The sequence below is a fragment of the Puma concolor genome, chromosome C2, assembly GCF_028749965.1.
Source record: "Puma concolor isolate L17-30 chromosome C2, mPumCon1.1.hap2, whole genome shotgun sequence".
NCBI lineage: Eukaryota > Metazoa > Chordata > Mammalia > Carnivora > Felidae > Puma > Puma concolor.
The window spans coordinates 1,862,370-1,879,947 of NC_141675.1; the positions used below are offsets into that span (position 1 = coordinate 1,862,370).

General features: G+C 46.9%; 1 protein-coding gene and 1 long non-coding RNA gene across 3 annotated transcripts in view; one reads left to right on the forward strand and one right to left on the reverse strand.

The window, feature by feature from the left end:
• Positions 1-17,578, forward strand: part of UBP1 (upstream binding protein 1) — a 51,369-nt gene that overhangs the window by 25,154 nt on the left and 8,637 nt on the right. Inside the window, exons 4-11 of one of the 2 annotated variants that reach the window (XM_025912965.2) lie at positions 3,178-3,283; positions 3,730-3,836; positions 6,366-6,518; positions 6,623-6,733; positions 7,184-7,291; positions 12,461-12,564; positions 14,401-14,455; positions 14,708-14,801. In XM_025912965.2, coding sequence (XP_025768750.1) covers positions 3,178-3,283; positions 3,730-3,836; positions 6,366-6,518; positions 6,623-6,733; positions 7,184-7,291; positions 12,461-12,564; positions 14,401-14,455; positions 14,708-14,801 — 838 coding nt within the window. The remainder of the gene's footprint in view (positions 1-3,177; positions 3,284-3,729; positions 3,837-6,365; positions 6,519-6,622; positions 6,734-7,183; positions 7,292-12,460; positions 12,565-14,400; positions 14,456-14,707; positions 14,802-17,578) is intronic. The other variant, XM_025912967.2, reaches the window with a different exon arrangement.
• LOC147577039 (uncharacterized) lies at positions 2,948-6,369 on the reverse strand. The gene is made up of 2 exons (XR_015255921.1): positions 5,310-6,369; positions 2,948-5,056 (listed from the first exon to the last, which is right to left on the reverse strand). It is a non-coding gene; the product is annotated as an uncharacterized LOC147577039 (long non-coding RNA).

The window sequence follows — 17,578 nt, forward strand, 5'->3', positions numbered from 1 at the left end:
GGAGTATATATTTTAAGGGAAGATGTGGGTGAATTCCTCTGTCACTGTGAAAGTTACATTGGATGACTGTGAGAAGCCGCTTTAAAAAAAAATCGATGTGGAAGTGTTGAAACGTTGTTTAAATTGTAGACTCCTGTACAAAATGAAGTGAGGCATTATGTGCCTGGTATTGAGGTCCTGAAAACTGGACCTAAAAATGGTAGACGTTGATAGAAAGCTACTTATATGGTAAAATTTAAGCATAACAGAGGTAGAATGGTGCGATGACGCATCCACATGTGTTTCTCACGTGGTTTACGATAAACACACGTGTATCCTGGGTGCCTGTGATAAGCTACTCGAGAACACCAGTCAGGTTAACTTGGAATGGCAGGGTTAATTAAGTTGTTGCTTGATTGCTTTAAGTTCTGCCTCTTGGATTTACTTCCAAATTAAAATATGTAAAAACATCTAATTTACAAGATTCACGCCAGTTAAGAAATTAAGGCAAAAACAACTCTTCATTATGAGGTAAGTGAACTGTTGACAGTAGAGAAACCGTCTCCCTCTAAGTGCAAAGTGGGTGTTTTGCTGTCATTAAACAAGCATGTTCTTCCTCGACAAGGGCACTTATTTTGAAAGCATCAGTTTTCCTAAACAGTTAGCTTACAGAGTGGAAAGGTTAAGTTTTAAAAGGTCTTGGGGCGCCTGGGTGGCTCAGTCGGTTAAGCGTCTGACTTTGGCTCAGGTCAGGATCTCACTGCTTGTGAGTTCGAGCCCCACGTCGGGCTCTGTGCTGACAGCTCAGAGCCTGGAGCCCGCGTCGGGTTCTGTGTCTCCCTCTCTCTCTGCCCCTTCCCCGCTCGTCCTCTCTCTCTCTCTCTCTCTCTCTCTCTCTCTCTCTCTCTCTCAAAAATAAACATTAAAAACATTTTTTAAGGTTTTCAATCAGTTTCATCTTCCACATAAGCCACATGTCTGATATTTGGTGGCTGTGCCAGAATACATCGAGTTAGAGCCCGAGAGCTTGCCTGGGACTCAGAGCAACAGTCTGCTCCTGCCAGAGGACTGCAGGGTGAATTTCTTAAGAAGCCCACCCTTTTTTTATCTGCAATATATATCCCAGAAGTACTGTGCAGCAATCTGGTGTCTAATTTCCTGACTCCACGATCTTTGAGTCTGCTATGGTGGGGGCATCTTAGGGAACAAATGCCGGGTCGGCAGAGGTGCTTTGGAACTTGACCGTGCTCAGTGGCCTTGGTGATGTGCTCGCTTTGCTCGTTCTTGCTGTTAGGGCCCCTTTCCCCTGCTGGCTCTCTTGGTGTTTGACTTTCTTTTCCCCTTCCAAATTCACATAAGTTTTTTTTTTTAATAGGCTGCCACTTCTTAACTCTGGTTCTAATATTCTTTACCGTGCCATCTTAGTCTGGCCTCCTAGAATGAGGTTTAGTCAAGCTCTTAAATCTGATACCGATATTCTCATACTATTTTCATCTGAATTTGTGGATTCGATCTGGTTCTCACTAAATACGAAAGAATCAAAATCATGGCATTTCTGTGCTGCACCTTATTCTGAGTTCGGCTTGTTGGGCAACGTGACCCAAGGCCCCCGCCAGCCCGTGCACCTTCCCCGTGAGGTCTTCGCTGCCCGCGGGCGGTGGTGTCACGTGGGTGCTGGTGGACGGCCGGGCAGGCCCCGCAGACATGGGTGCAGGTGGCAAGGCGGGTGGCACGAACCACAGCTGTGACTGTGCCTTTATAGATTTCCACTTTGCTCCCAGTGACTGTTTTGGCCTCTTTGTAAACTACAGTTGACCCTTGAACAACAAGGGTTCGAACTGCGCGGGTCCACTTAGGAGCAGATTTTTTCAATATACACAGCGTAGTACTGTGAATGTATTTTCTCTTACGATTTTTTAGTAGAAGTTTGTTTTCTCTAGCTTTATTGTAAGAATGCACAAGATGTGTGTTACTCAGCTGTCGATGTTACCGGTAAACTGGTAAACAGTCGGCTATTAAGTAGTTGTTTTGGGGGAGTCCAAAGTTACACGTGGATTTTCTACTGTGGGAGGGTTCAGCGCCTCCAACCCCCGTGCTGTCGAGGGTCAACTGCATTTCACATTAAAATACTGCTGCTTTTTAATAGTTTCCTTCAAAATATTTCTCCATTCTGCCACATTTTGGGCAGTACCCTGGTGGGTAGGGAAGGCAAGGCACTAAAGTAGTATTTATATGTGTTGCTAACAGATTATTTCCTAGTCAAACAAGAGCGTAGACTGGAAACATGATGATCTTACTGCATCATGAGAAAGTTGCTTATAAATGCGTCAGAAACACTAGTATCTGAAGACATTGCATGACCTGTTTTCTTGTTTCTGGAACCAAACAATCATTGGCACCTGAAACGTGTGGGAAGTGAAGGAGGGATGGGTGGAGAGCGGAGAACTGGCCTCAAGTGTGTGGAGTAAAGTCTTCCCTGGGAACCGGAGTGTTTGGATGAAGTTTGCCTGTGGGCGGAACTTCCCCCCACTGCTTACCTCAGATAACCTCTTGCACGTAAATAGTAGAGAATGACTTTAGCATGTATGTTCTTTTCTTGGTGGGTGTGGGCACATTCTCCCACCTGTCCCTTGACTATCTTTTTAGTTTTTCATTTTATTGAAGTATAATTAACATGCAGTGTTATATTAGTTTCAGTTGTAAGGTACAGCGATTCAGCATTTCTATATATTACTCAGTACTTGTCTTTGACTATCTGTAAAAAAAAAAAAAAAACCCCTCAGTTTTTAACTATTATTTTAAATAGTTTTGCCATTGTGCCCGGGTTTCTGTCTGCTTATACTGCCCTTTCATTTTTGTAATCTGATGTTTTCTTCATAGAAGTCAAATTCTTGCTCTCTGATTTTATGGACGTGTACCTTAATTTTGAGTTGCGATGTCAACTTTTTAAATAAAAATTTTACCTAAGTGATCATTTTATTTGTGCTTTTTATTTCTGAGTTGTAATTCTTTTTGCACCGAATAATTATACCCGTAATCCACATATTCCAAGAACAAAGCAGTTCACTTGGAAAATGTTGAAAGCAGAATTTTCCTCGCATGCTCGTCTATTATAGGTTAACGCATAAGAAGTGAAAACACTTCTGCATTTTAGCCGGAAGAGCTTAAAAGTGCTCATTTTCCCCACTTACTCCACAGAGCATCATAAGAGTTGTGTTCCATGACAGACGGCTGCAGTACACGGAGCATCAGCAACTCGAAGGCTGGAAGTGGAATCGCCCTGGAGACAGACTTCTCGATTTAGGTACGAGTGGCTGTCAGAAGACTCTGGAGAGACGGCGGTCGGTCGGCCGTGCCTGTCACTGTGTTGGCAGCATGTTTAACTGTGAGGAGAGAGTTTTGGTGTTAGTGGGTCCTGCGTGCCCTGAGTTGTTCTGTACTTAGAAATAAAGTGGGTTTTTTGGTGCTAAAAGAACCTGAGTCAGGAATTTTGAGTTTGAAACCATTTATTTAGTTCTCGATTGGCACATCCATCGTGCGTTGAATGAAGTGAAATAGAAACCATGGTGGGAGAAAGTCTCGTGCACGTTGGGCGGGCTTGGGTGTTAGTGTGGTTGACCATGGGAACGTTGAAGGAAAAGGTTCAGCGTGGTGTTGAATGATTTCATTTGCACATAATGATATTAAGTTGTAAGCTTTTCAGTTATTTGTAGTAGATGAGTTTCTGTGTAACTTCTTCTTAAAATACAGATATTCCGATGTCTGTGGGAATAATTGACACCAGGACAAATCCAAGCCAGTTAAATGCGGTTGAATTTCTGTGGGACCCTGCAAAGCGCACGTCTGCTTTCATTCAGGTTTGGAGTTTTACCTTATTAGAAGTCCACCAGCCTGGTCATCTGAAGGACCATGGATGAGCTTGAATTCTTGACACACAATGTTCTCTTCTTTAAATGCTTGTTTGTAAACTATCTTATGTCTTCTATATGTGTATATTTTTCAACCTACGTACACATAACTGTATACGTGTGTGTATAAAGTGAAGTTGGGGTTATCCTACTAAATCCGTCATTTATAGACTAACCTATTACTCAAACTACTTTTACCATTGGTAATAACACTAATCAAAACTTCTAATTAAAACTTCTATTTCTTGTAAGATGTATTTCTCTTGAACAAAAGCTCCTGGGTTTTTTTTTAATTTATTTTTTAATTTACATCCAAGTTAGCATATAGTACAACAATGATTTCAAGAGTAGATTCCTTAATGCCCCTTACCCATTTGGCCCATCCCCCCTTCCACAACCCCTCCAGCAACCCTCAGTTTGTTGTCTATATTCAAGAGTCTTATGTTTTGTCTCCCTCCCTGTTTTTATATTATTTTTGCTCCCTTCCCTTATGTTTGTTCATCTGTTTTGTATCTTAAAGTCCTCATATGAGTGAAGTCGTAGGATTTTTGTCTTTCTCTGACTAATTTCACTTAGCATAATACCCTCCAGTTCCATCCACATAGTTGCAAATGGCAAGATTTCGTTCTTTTTGATTGCCGAGTAATACTCCATTGTATATATATACCACATCTTCTTTATCCATTCATCCATCGATGGACACTTGGGCTCTTTCCATACTTTGGCTATTGTTGATACTGCTGCTGTAAACATTGGGATGCATGTGCCCCTTCGAAACAAAAGGTGTTTTTTTTTTTTAAGGTTATTTTTATTTATTTTGACACAGAAATAGAGAGCAAGCGGGGGGAGGGGCAGAGAGAGAGGGAGACAGAATCCCAAGCAGGCTCTGCACTGTCAGCACAGAGCCCAGCTAGGGACTCAAACTCATAAATCACGACACAATGACCTGAACCAAAACCAGGAATCGGACGCTTAACCAACTGAGCCACCCAGGCACCCCCCGAAAAGCTGCTGTTTTTAAAAGCGTAGGATTAGGGCACCTGGCTGGCTCAGCCCATAGAGCATGCGACTCTTGATTTTGGGGTTGTAAGTTCGAGCCCCACGTTGGGCATAGGGTTTACTTAAAAAAATAAAGGGTGAGATTGGAAAAAGTGTACAGCTCAAGATTCCTTCTGCCATTATTTATTTATTTATTTTATTTTTATTTTTTTTTTTTTAACATTTATTTATTTTTGAGACAGGGAGAGACAGAGCATGAACGGGGGAGGGTCAGAGAGAGAGGGAGACACAGAATCTGAAACAGGCTCCAGGCTCCGAGCTGTCAGCACAGCGCCCGATGCGGGGCTCGAACTCACGGACCGTGAGATCATGACCTGAGCCGAAGTCGGACGCTTAACCGACTGAGCCACCCAGGCGCCCCACCTTCTGCCATTATTTAAAGACATTCTAATATTGAAAATGTCAAACCCCCACCAAAGTGAGAGAAGAAGAATAATGAATCCTCAGTGTATCTACCACCTGGCTTCAACAGTTACTAGTCGTTTCCCTGGTTTTTGTTGTTGATGGAGTACTTTAGAGCAACTCCCAGGCATTTCATTTCACCCTAAGTACCCAGTTTGTATCCCTAAGAGATGAGTTTTTTCAAAACATAAATATAATATGTGTAAAATAGACTTAGTAGTAATTTTTATACCCTCTGTGTTCAAATTTGTGTATGGTGTTATTAAAACTACCGAGTTAGGTAATCTTCATGCAGAAAGGGAAATTGCGTAATTGCTGATGAGCCTAAGTAGGCTCTCATTTGTGTGAACTGTAAAGAATCTTTAGTATTTTGTGTTTTTGTGGCCTACCAAATAGTATCTCCCATCAACTAATAATCACTAGGGACATGGTTCGTATTAGCTGACCTTGTACTGGTATTGGAAGAGGAACAGAAGTGGTGGGAAATGAGCCTTGTCCTCAGTGCACTTTGAAGGCTGACAGAGGAGTTAGCTCACACAGGCAGGGCGAGTAGTGGGCTCTGGGGAAGGTGGCCACTGCCCAGGTGGTCGGTCTCACAGTTGGCGTACGTAGGCCCGGCAGTGAGGGGATGGGCTGGCTAGGCAAGGTGGTGGCGGGAGAGGGAGGACAAACGGAAGCCCTCGACGGTGAGGTGTCCGTTGCCGTGGACTGAGCCGCGTGCGAGGCCGAGGACCCTGCGTCTGAGAGCATCATTCAGTCCAGAGTGGAGGTAGGAGAGTACCCGTGATTGGAACAAGTCCTGCATTAAAGGACAGGAGGCGTTGGACCGGGGAAAGTCCAGAAAGGCCCAGTTGGATTCGTGAGAGGAGAGCCGTACAGAGAAATTCATGACGGGCATCCGGCTAATCGAAAAGATCTTGAATGTACGGCTGTGGCAGGACGTCCAAGAAGGAGTAAAATAGAAGGGGACTCCGTAGACGGTTCTCTGAGTCCCCTTCAGCTTGAGTTGTTTTCCAGGTGCACTGCATCAGCACAGAATTCACTCCACGGAAGCACGGAGGCGAGAAGGGAGTGCCTTTCAGGATCCAGGTCGACACCTTTAAGCAGAACGAAAATGGAGAATACACGGATCATCTACACTCAGCTAGCTGCCAAATCAAAGTGTTTAAGGTAAGAGAGAGAAAGTAGGCTGTTAGTGATAAGTAAGGCCCGGTGCTGCTGGTAAATGTTCCGTCTTCAGCCTGCTGGACGAAACCCTCTGCCTTGTGTTTAAGCCTAAAGGTGCAGACAGGAAACAAAAAACGGACCGAGAGAAGATGGAGAAGAGGACCGCTCACGAGAAGGAGAAGTACCAGCCGTCCTACGACACCACCATCCTCACGGAGGTAACGCCCGCCCAGCAGCGCTCCGGTTTCTGAAGAGAAACACGCAGCAGTCTGCACAGCAGCACTCTAAGGAGGGGTTTCGCCACCGAGGGTTGGGAAGATTGGGCGGTGGGCTGACATAACGTTCTCTGTGAAATTGGGGGGGAAGGTGTTTTATTTAAACTGGGGGATGTTAACAGATCAGTTTCCTGGGTGGGGCCCGGAATGAAGATGCTGAAATCCCAATCGGGTCTCAGAAACAGACCTTACAAACCTCGAAAGTTGTCAAGAGATTAAGTCGGGGCCTAGAATGTCTGATTTTTGTCACTGCTGGGGTTTTGCATTTTCTTTAACTTTGAATCCTGCTAGTCATACATTTGTTTAATTGGACTGCAGAGACCTAAAACAGGGTATTAGATCTTTCTCTGTGTAATGAAAAGACATTGATCCCAATCTTTGGTGTTTGTCCAGATGAGGCTTGAGCCTATAATTGAAGATGCAGTTGAACATGAGCAGAAAAAGTCCAGCAAGCGGACTTTGCCAGCAGACTACGGTGATTCTCTGGCAAAGCGAGGCAGTGTAAGGGACTTCTGCTTCTCTTCTCATTGTGCAGGAAACCTTGTGCAGTGTTAGATATAGGATCAACTTCCACCGAAAAGTAAAGCCAAATTTGTTTTTGATGTCCTTGTCTTGATTTAATTTGCTTTTGTTTAGACTTCCTGCTTTCCGTTTGTTCCTCACTGAGGAAAATTTCCTAAATCTAACACTTTAAAACAAAGTTGACCATATTGGGTGGTTTTGGAAGGAAAAACGACACTCAGAAATGTGTTCCCTCCCTTCCTCCTTCCCTTCCTTCCTCCCTCCCTCCCTGTCTCTCCTTTGCACACACACTTCCTTCAAGAGCATTGAAATTAATTGAAAATACTCTCTTTAGTAAAAGAGTTGATCATTTTTGTGTAATTAAAAAAGGTTTTGCTTTCTCATGTGTATAACTGATAAGAAAATGCAATGGGTATCTAGAGAAATGGTGGCAGCAAGCTTGACATTAACGGGCGATACTTTGTGTCACATTTCCCTGCATGTAGTTTAAGAATGTGTGTCTGTCTGTGCTTTTAAAAGCCTGTTTGGCAGCACTGGTAGAAAAAAGTCTTTGCATCAGTGTTTCCTCTTGGCTCCTGCATTGTGACTTTGTGCTTCGGGCCAGAACAGCGAGTGCATCTTGCTCCACTGAGACCTGGTTCTCCTGACATGCAGTCGAGGGTTTTGGCTTTGTCACCTTAAGTACAGCATGTCTTTATTTGACGACACAGCTCTTCATCTAACAGTCCACAGAGCATTCTCTTGTTACTTAAACTTAGATCACCGGGTACCCGCAGTAAATGTGAACACAGAGCATTCAGTAATTTTTAAAAGTCATCATCTGTATTCATGGCTACTCTACTCATCATGGCAGTGTTTGTAAAATCAAGGTGCCAGACGTGACGTTTTCACTCTTAACACGTGTGTATGCAATTCTCTGTAGAATATGAAAGTCACAGGCCTTATCACAGGACCCTCATTTCCAGATCAAAGCATTGAGTGAAAATATTTCAAGTGCTTCTTTGTGCAGTAAAACAGAAAAGTGGATGTCTGGATAGGGAGCGCACATAATGCGTTTTCTTTAACTGGGCTTTTCTGATTTGGATCAAAGCTTGTGTGGACCACTATATGCTCCCTCCCCAGGGTCCCCTGGGCCCCCTTCAGTTTTATATTTTTCAATCTTTTTTGCATTTCCCAGCAGAAGACTCGCAAATCGTTCTTAGTAAACTTTTCTGGGGAGATCCTGGTAACTCAAGTTGCTTTTCCTTTCTTGTTAGAAACTATTTAATTAAAAGGAATGCGTTCTGATAACTCGTAAATTGAGGAAATCTATTATAGTCCGGAGCTAATCTGGAGGTGGTAGAATTGTTGGTAAATTATTAATGACTCTTAAGTCTAAAGTATGCAAAACGTCAGCAGTCCACTGGCCTGGGATTTCACATCTTCCTAGAGCGTGTTGCTTGCTGCCCTGGGCTGTATTTGGTTTGGTTAAGATACTCGTAGGGGGTGGCGAGAGCTCCTCTTTGAAACCTGTTGAAGAAAAAGTAAGGTACAGATTAGTCCCTCTAAAAAAGTCCACAGCATTTCGTATATTTGTGCGAGTACCTACAAAGGCAGGCCAGCATTTCTTACAGTTCTTGGGTAGTTACGCTTGGCCTTCGTTAGGAAAGCAAGGCAGGCTCACCTGTTACCAGGTGCTGTTTGAAATGGTCCCACGCTGAGTAGAGGCCCTACAGCTGGCTCTGGCCAGCTGCTGCACGACAACCCCTTTAATGTGTCTGTTGGTCTTTGTCCCTGAGCTGTATTTTACTGGCTCAGATCACGCTGCCAGTGTCTACGGTCTAAAACGGGCCGGCATTTTCCAGTCTACCTGGGGAGGGACTTTGTTCACGGTGCACTGAAACCGTGCCCACACCAGTCCAAGCCGGGTATTGCTGGAGCCATAACGAATCACAGGCTTTCCTCAGGAACGTGGGCACGGCACCGTTGCTTATTTTTTTTTATTTGTTTGTTTAAATTTTTTTTTAATGTTTATTTTTGAGAGAGGATGGGGGAGGGGCAGACAGAGAGGGAGACACAGACTCTGAAGCAACCTCCTGGCTCTGAGCTGTCAGCACAGAGCCCGACGCGGGGCTAGAACTCTTGAACCGTAAGATCATGATCTGAGCCGAAGTGGGATGCTTAACCGACTGAGCCACCCAGGTGCCCGCTTTCTTTTATTGTTTATTTATTTTTTATTTTCAAGATTTTTATTTTTGAGTAGTCTCTCCCCGCAACGTGGGGTACTGAGATCAAGAGTCGTACCCTCTCATGACTGAGGCAGTGAGGTGTCCCCCACCCCCCATTGCTTAAAGACAGGGAAGCACGACAGGGTAGAAGAAACATTGTGAAAATCTTCGTGGGTATGCCCTTCCCCTCTCCAGTTGATACTGCAAGAGAAACCTATAAACTAGAGAGCGGGCCTTGGTGTTTCATTTAGCCTGGCCATTTAAGAACTTGGCACCCATCATTTTCCTAGAAGCCGAGGCCTCCCAACAGGACCAGTTTTCACTGGTTTCCTGGTGTTCAGTGAGTCAAGCCTCATATTTATTGGGCAGGTTTTAGAAGTAAGCTGTTAGCATCCCTGCTTTTCTACTGGTGAAGGAATCTCGTTGTGTAAAAGTGAAGTAGGTGTGTTTATGGAGGTTTCATAAATTTGGTGTCCCTGCCGTATTACTGTGCCGTGTTAACTTGGAGCTTTTGATGGCTTCATTTCCTCAGACAGCTGGCAGTGATGAACAGATTTGGGGAGACTTAGTACTAAAAGGTTTACCTTATTTAGATGTGCGTGTTATGCGACATGGTCATAGTTTTTATGGTGTAGCAAGGGAACCGTCTTCCAGGTAGTGGAGAGGACCGTGAACATGTGACACCTAGAACTGGCTAGATCTGCCAGTTGGGCTCCTCAGACTGCAAGATGAGGCAGTGTTACTTTGTGAGATGGAAAGAGAAACGACCTAGTTGCAGGGGAGTGGGCACTGATGCGTAAAAGGCCACTTACAGTGAAATTGGTGTGCGTGCAGTAAGTTCAGTGGTGCTGTCTGGGCAGATGAGATTTCTTTTTGAAAGTTGGTAGTAGTTGGAACACTCTGGTCAATTTTCCCATTTTCGAGGGGACACATAATGGGTGGTCGATTTAAGATACAACTATGACGTTGCTTTTCAAAGTGTATCCTGCCGAATTTAAATACCATAGCAATTTAACACCCAACTGTTGTTCATTTAAAAAGTTCATGATGGGGCCACCTGGCTGGCTCAGTTGGTGAAGCGTCCGACTTTGGCTCAGGTCATGATCTCATGGTTCGTGGGTTCGAGCCCCATTTTGGGCTCTGTGCTGACAGCTCAGAGCCTGGAGCCTGCTTTGGATCCTGTGTCTCCCTCTCTCTCTGCCCCTCCCCCACTCGCTTTCTCTCTCCCTCTCCGTCTCTCTCTCTAAAATAAGTAAATGTTAAATAAAAAGTTCATGATGGAGCTCTGTAGTTATGCCTGAAATTTTATCCCATTCTTCCTCCTTGATCTGTTTTCTCTTCCACTCGCCATAAATAATTTCATGTCAATACGACAGACTCTTACGCCTGAAAATCTTTTAACCAGCACCCTAATTACTTCTTTATGACAGACGTATTCAAACTGAAATTTAATATTTTCTCTGACCATAAGGCTCTTAAGTCTGTTGAGAAATGTTTTTGAAAGTAAACTCTACACCCAATGTGGGGCTTGAACTCACATCCCAGAGATCAAGAGTTGTGTGCTCTCCTGACTGAGCCAGCCAGCTACTTATTGTTGGTACCAGTTTATCAAAACAACAAATTATACAATTATTAATAAACAGTTAAATGTAAAAATAGAAATGTTATTGGAAATGCCTGTTGAAGGATGAGACAGGGCGGAATGCAGTCACATTCTACATTTGTCTTTTTTTTTTTTTTTTTTTTTTTGTAGAGAAAAGAAACTTTGTTTAGACGTGCTTACTTTTCTTTGAGTGGTGTCATTCAGGTCTTGCAATTCCTTTTGAGTCATTTGCCCCAAATCCCAGTGACCTATTTTTTATGATCTGGTCGATTACTTGAGTAGGTGTCAGCTGACGCTAGGTATTCCTGAAGTGTCGGAAGGCAAGGAGTTGAAAACTACCCGACATACACAGAAGCATTGTTGTAGAGTCATGTACTTTCTGACTTATCCCGATATCTTTGGTCTTTTGCTTTGTTTGGGGGAGGGTCTTCTGTCCCCTGGCCGTGGTGAGACATGATGGCTTTTTTGTGTAAAACCTGAGAAGGGTGATTGCGAAGGGGGCCTGGCAACCGAGGGCGTCCTCCCACGGACTCATTCTAAGGACTCTGTCAGGGAGTGAGGTGGACTCCTGCTCAGGTTTGAAGCTCCTCCTTGGTTGCCCTGACCTGCTCAGCACGCTTTTGACTTAGCTTTTCCACTTCTCCTAATTGTAATAGCACGTGTCTGTGTCTTTGCTCTGTCTGTGCTCAGAATGGTGCCCAGGCTGAAAGCTGTCCTAGTTCACCATGCCCCTTTCAGAAGAGAGAAGCCAGAAGCGTGTGTAGACATGTGCAGACCGGTAGAGAGACGTAGGCAGCACCGTGCACAGTTGATGGGTTTCGATGCTAGGCCTGCCTTGCCTTGCTTGGCTGGGGACTGTTAACCTTAAAGGAATCCGGGAGGCGAGTGGGTGCTGGTGAGGGTGCTGCTTGGGCAGGAGAGCAGAGGAGCACTAGGGGGACAGAGCCACCGTCCTGGTCGCCATACGTGTCGGATGCTTACGAACCGTCCTTGCCTCTGCAGTTCCTAAACCTTGATAGGTGCCTGTGAGACCCTTGCTACAGAGGAAGGGGAGGGGTCTTGAAAGCCGGCTGTGCATAAGTGTACATTTCGAATGCCTGCATACGTTTTCGCTGCTGTCCTCACTTCAGGCCTTCCCTGTGATGAGTCCGTGCGTAGACGCAGGTGGCACGTAAAGGCCACGCGGCAGTAGATGTTTCTGTGAGGTTCCTTGATGAGTGTCAAGTGTCTTGTGTTTTATGACCTTGCATTTGGCCAGACTAGAGAGTGACTTGCAGAAATACTTCTTCATACACTTCTAAAAGCAGCTCGCTAATTTATTTCTGTTTCTGTCCTTAGTGCTCTCCGTGGCCCGATACCCCCACAGCCTACGTGAATAGCAGCCCTTCCACAGCGCCCGCCTTCACCTCCCCACAGCAGGGCACGTGCAGCGTCCCAGACAGGTACTGCTTCCTGCCGGCGTGCGCCCGGGGCGGCCCGGGCCGTGCCCCCTCGCATCCCCTCCTTGGTTGACGGCGTCTGCTCGTTGACACGGATCTGAAGTCTTTAGTGGTGGGGTCCGGCCGCCTCGGTTTGAGAGGAAAGTCGTCTCTTCCTTGCCTGCTGGCCTTTCTGTTCTCAGCCCTGGTGCCTCACACGTTCACAACTGTGGAAGTTGTAGGAAAGGGGGCGTTTTCCAGATACATCCTAGGTGAGAGAGAAGGAACATTAGTGGAGTCCTGGAGAGAGAAGGACGGTGAGTTGCCACGGTGGAACGGGCTTGCAGGTGTTGAGATTGCCTTTCTTAGGACGTTCATTGGTCTTGAATCGCACCGTATCAGGGCTGTTTTCTGCCCTGTTCCTTTGCCCTCCTGCTACACACACTACGTTTATTGGTGAGTCTTTAAACTTGGAGAGCTTTTCGTTTCTAAAACCTTACTGTGGTTTTAGACCCGGAGACGGTGGACTTGTTCCATGTTCCTCTCGGTTGGGATTGCACCTGGGACCCCGGGGCCTGTGCGTGGGGGTGCCGCAGAGCTCATGCCGGCGGGTCACATCGGAGGCCCCCTGTGGCTGGAAGCTTCTCGCTGGGAAGGAGAGTTACAGGAGACTGCCGAGGGAGAGGTTATCTTCCTTCCGCCCTGGCTGCCCCGACGCGGTCTGTCACGGTCCACCCTGGCCGCCGTGAAGGGAACACCAGCCCCCGGGGCCTTAGAGACGGTGCAAGCTCGTCTCCCGAGGTCGTGGAGCTGGGAGCGTGGGGTCTGGTGGCTCTGGCGGGGGCCCTCCGCCATGGCGGCTGCCCGTGTCCTCACGCCATGGGGCGGACGCCCGTGGGACCTCGCCTTCCTGGTCCCTGCCCCACAGCCCTGCCTCCTTGTGCGGTCATGCAGGGAGTGGGGCGTGGGGATCAACATCCGCATTTTGAGGGAACACAGGGACCGGTCTGCGACAGGGTCTGATGAGAAGACAAGCAGAGGAGTAGACTGGTGGGCAGCTCAGGTCGTAGATGTTTGCGCTGTAAGAGGAGGAACGTCGGGGAGACCAGGGACTGGTGTGTCCCCATGTGGGGGCCCTTCTGCTGTCACAGCCCGGTCCCGAGTCCTCTTGGGTGGCGTGACGGTCATGACTTCGGGGGCGGGTTGTGGGCTCCCGCACCGTCCGGGAGCCGTCCCCATCCCAGTGGGTCCAGGACAGTCACCAGTCAGTGTCAGAACTGAAGTGATTGAAGGACAGATGCTAAGAAAGGAGGCAGAGCACAGGACCAGGAAGGCGCCACCCTCTCTGTGGAGTCGCCTTTGTTTTCATTTTCCCTTAGGAACCCCAGGACAGCGGCACCCGTTTGTTCCTTCCGCTGCCTTGAATGTCCCCGTCTTTAATGATGGATAAATGTGTTAATTAAGGGACACTTTCCGTGTTGGCTTAGGATCATTATACCATTTCTTGTAGCTCCTTAGTAAAGTGTGTGTGTTTTGCAGTTAATTTCAAATTGTTCATCTTGGATTCTCTTATTTTTTTCCTTACTAAAATGAATGCGTAGCCTTCATTTCCATGAAGCCCTTGGAGATAATGTTTCATAAAACTGGAAGTTCTTACTAGAACTGCTGGAGAAGGAGGAGGCGCAAATTAAACAGCCTCCTGGCTTAATCTCATCGTCCTGTTCACTCCCTGACCGGTGGTGCCAACATTGTTAATTTGCAGATTTATATGCTCTGTCCCACCGTAAATTCACCTTTTAACGTCTTGATTTAAATATATGTGTGTAATAATCCTCCTTTCCTTCCTTCCGTTCTCCCTAGCAATTCTTCTTCCCCAAATCATCAGGGAGATGGAGTTTCACAGCCCTCTAGTGAAGTAAGTATCTTTGTCCTGAAACCGTCAGAGGCTGTAAAGGTCCTGCGTTTTTAAGGCTCTTCCAGGGCCGCGAGTCATTGTTCGGGTCTCTGGGTAGTCAGACCTGTGCTCCCCTTGGGTCTTCTTGGACTTTAAACTTGCAGGGTTTCTGTGTTTTGTTTAAATGTTCTTCACAACATGCCAGGGACTTGGATTATTTTTTATTAAGTTTGAATTGTTTTTTCTGTTTATGTTCGTTTTCTTTGTTAATAGCAACTTCAGCCTTCAGCCACGATCCAGGAAACACAACAATGGCTGCTCAAAAACCGATTCTCTTCTTACACAAGACTGTTTTCCAATTTTTCAGGTATGTTTTGTGCGCGTGTGTGTACATGAGTGTTTTGTACTTGTTTCTGGACTTTCATTAACCTTAATTTTTAAGAAAAAATGTGAAGTAATTCTGGATTCATAGTAAGTTGTCAACACGTACTGGGAAGTCCTGCGTACCTGTCACCTGGCCTTGCCCAGTGGTAATACCCCGCATACCTCTTGTAGTGGGAACCTGACTCCGGAACAGTCCGTGGCTTCACCAGTCTTACATGCCTGCCTTTTGGCACAGGCGTATATAGTTCTGGGCATTGCTTTTCATTTTATTAAATGTATTAAATTTATTTTGAAATAATTTTTGCTTTACAGTAAGTTGCAAAGGTCGTACAGAGATGTTCTGTGTGCCCTTCGCTAGGTTTCTCACATAATGTTAGTACGACGTCAAAACCAGGAAATTGGCGTGGGCGGGATGAGTCTGTATGGTTCTGTGTCATTTTATCACAAGCGTGCGCTCGTATGACCACTACCGAAGTTAGGATACAGGGTTACACCAGCCCCACGAGGATTCCCTTCATGCTACCGCACCCCTCACCCACCGTGCCCGCTCTGGCAACCCTTAATCTGTTTTCTGTCTCTTGGGTTTTGTCGTTTCGAGAATGTTGTGATGTAAATGGAATCACACCGTATGTGACCTTTGTGGTTGGCGTCCCCTCCCCGCCCCTCAGCATAATGCCCTTGAGTCCATCAGAGTGGGCGTATCAATAGTTTATTCCTCTTTCTTGCTGTGCGGTAGTATGAGATGTGAATCTACTCGGGTGTGTCTTTTGTATCCTTAAGTGTCTTCTTGCAGAGTGAGCTACGCAGACGGGCTCTTACAAGGGGCCAAGCGGGCTTCCTCCAGGCGGTGCAGCAGGAAGCCTGTTTTAGAGCGACACTGATAGATGGGCCACACAGGGCGGGACCAGCACTTCCCCGGCATCGGTGGCCCTGGGACCCTGTGCCTAACTACCATACCCTGGCCAAACACCCCGGGAATCCCCGGGCCGCGGTACCCTTGTGGTGACTCTGCCCCGCCCGCAGGGCCGTGTGGGGCCACGGCGCGAGCCTTTGGAGAGGACAGGCCTGTGTGTGCGCCCACCTGGCCCAGGGGAGAGCTTGATTTCACAAAGACGGGTTCTGTTCTGTCAGCCCCTTGCCGCAGTGTTGTGCACGATTAGTCATTCCCGTGTAGCTCCTTGTCTCTTTAAAATGGAACTACCGGATGAAAGTCTTGCTAGCTGGTAACCACATTTTTGTATGACTGTACCTTTTATCTGTGAGAAATTGGAAATTTAAAAGTGTTAGCGTGTGTGGGGAAGATGCGTCTGGAACCCTCGTGGGAAGACACACGAAGAGCGAAGCACAGACCGCAAGCCCTGGCAGTGGGAACCCCGGGAGGGCCTTAGTTTCTGTTTGGAGAGTCTTAAGCTCTTTTCACCTTGAGTGGGCGCTCACGCGGCCCGGCCGCCCGCTGTTTCTTGCCCTGGAGCTTCCTGGCAGTAGGACGGGGAGGAGGGTGAGGCCACCGGCTCTGAGCCCCGGGGCATTCACCTCCGGAAAAGGCTGTGCACGCGAGCGTCCGTCCTGTTCCGTGTGCACGTCCGGGAGATGCACGCACAGCGTCCCCGGGCACGGCTGTGGGCCCCGGAGAGATCGGGAAGCCGCCGGTCTTGCTTTTTTCGCTCCGTCCAGTGACACCACCGGGGCTCGCGCCTCACGGAGCCGGCTTCTCTGGTCTTTTATAAGCTGGAGAGTTGTCAGGCTTTCGTGTTCAAATAGAAAAGATAACTCCGTTATCTTGTTTCATACCTAAGTGGATCTTTTTTACAGGGAAGTCATGCCTTAATCCCAGAGGGCATTTACATTCTACCAATAAACTAAATTTCGAGTGTTAATAGCGGGCGGGTGGGGGGAGCAAGATCATGGACACATTCAGACACACAAGGTAGAGGACGATGAAGCTCCGTGTAACCGTCCCAGCCTTCGGTCAGTCTTGCTCTCTGCCACTCCCTCTCCCCCTTTTGTGTCATATTTTAAAGCGGATCTCGGATACCGTGACACTTACGCTCACCAGTGATTTATGGGGGAGTTCGTAGTTCTTAAGGTATAACGTGCAGTTCTGTGCCATGCTTCGTATTAAGACCGGCTGCGGCGGCAGGCTGCAGGGGGCCTGACTTTACAGTGCGTGTTGCGATACGAAGAGGCCGAGTCCTTGCTCTGCTACCATCTCGAGTGAATGGGTGGGTCCCCAAAACTTGAGACTTCATTTCCTCTTCTTGTCAAATAAAACATTATTGTTGTGATCTCAAGGTTAATTATCTGGGGTCAGAATCCTGTTTATCTACACAACTGCCAGATAGCCAAAACAAGGCGGGCGGTGAAGTCATGTACTAGGACCAGACAGCCCTGGAAGGCCCCGCTCACCGATCTGATTCACCCGCCTCTGGGCCTCTGGACTCCTTTTTTTTTTTTTTTATTTTTTAATGTTTGTTTTTGAGAAAGACCATGCGCGAGCATGAGTGAGGTTGGGGCAGAGAGGGAGATACAGAATCCGAAGCAGGCTCCAGGCTCCGAGCTGTCAGCACAGAGCCTGGCTGGGGCGGGGCTTGAACTCACAGACTGCGAGATCGTGACCCGAGCCCAGGTCGGATGCTTAACCGACTGAGCCACCCAGGCATCCTAGCTGAGCTCCTGGAACATGGAAGCGTTTGTCTTAGGCTCTCTGGGACAGGGACTGTGTATGCTCACTCTTGCGTTTGTGTAGTTTGCGTGTGCGGG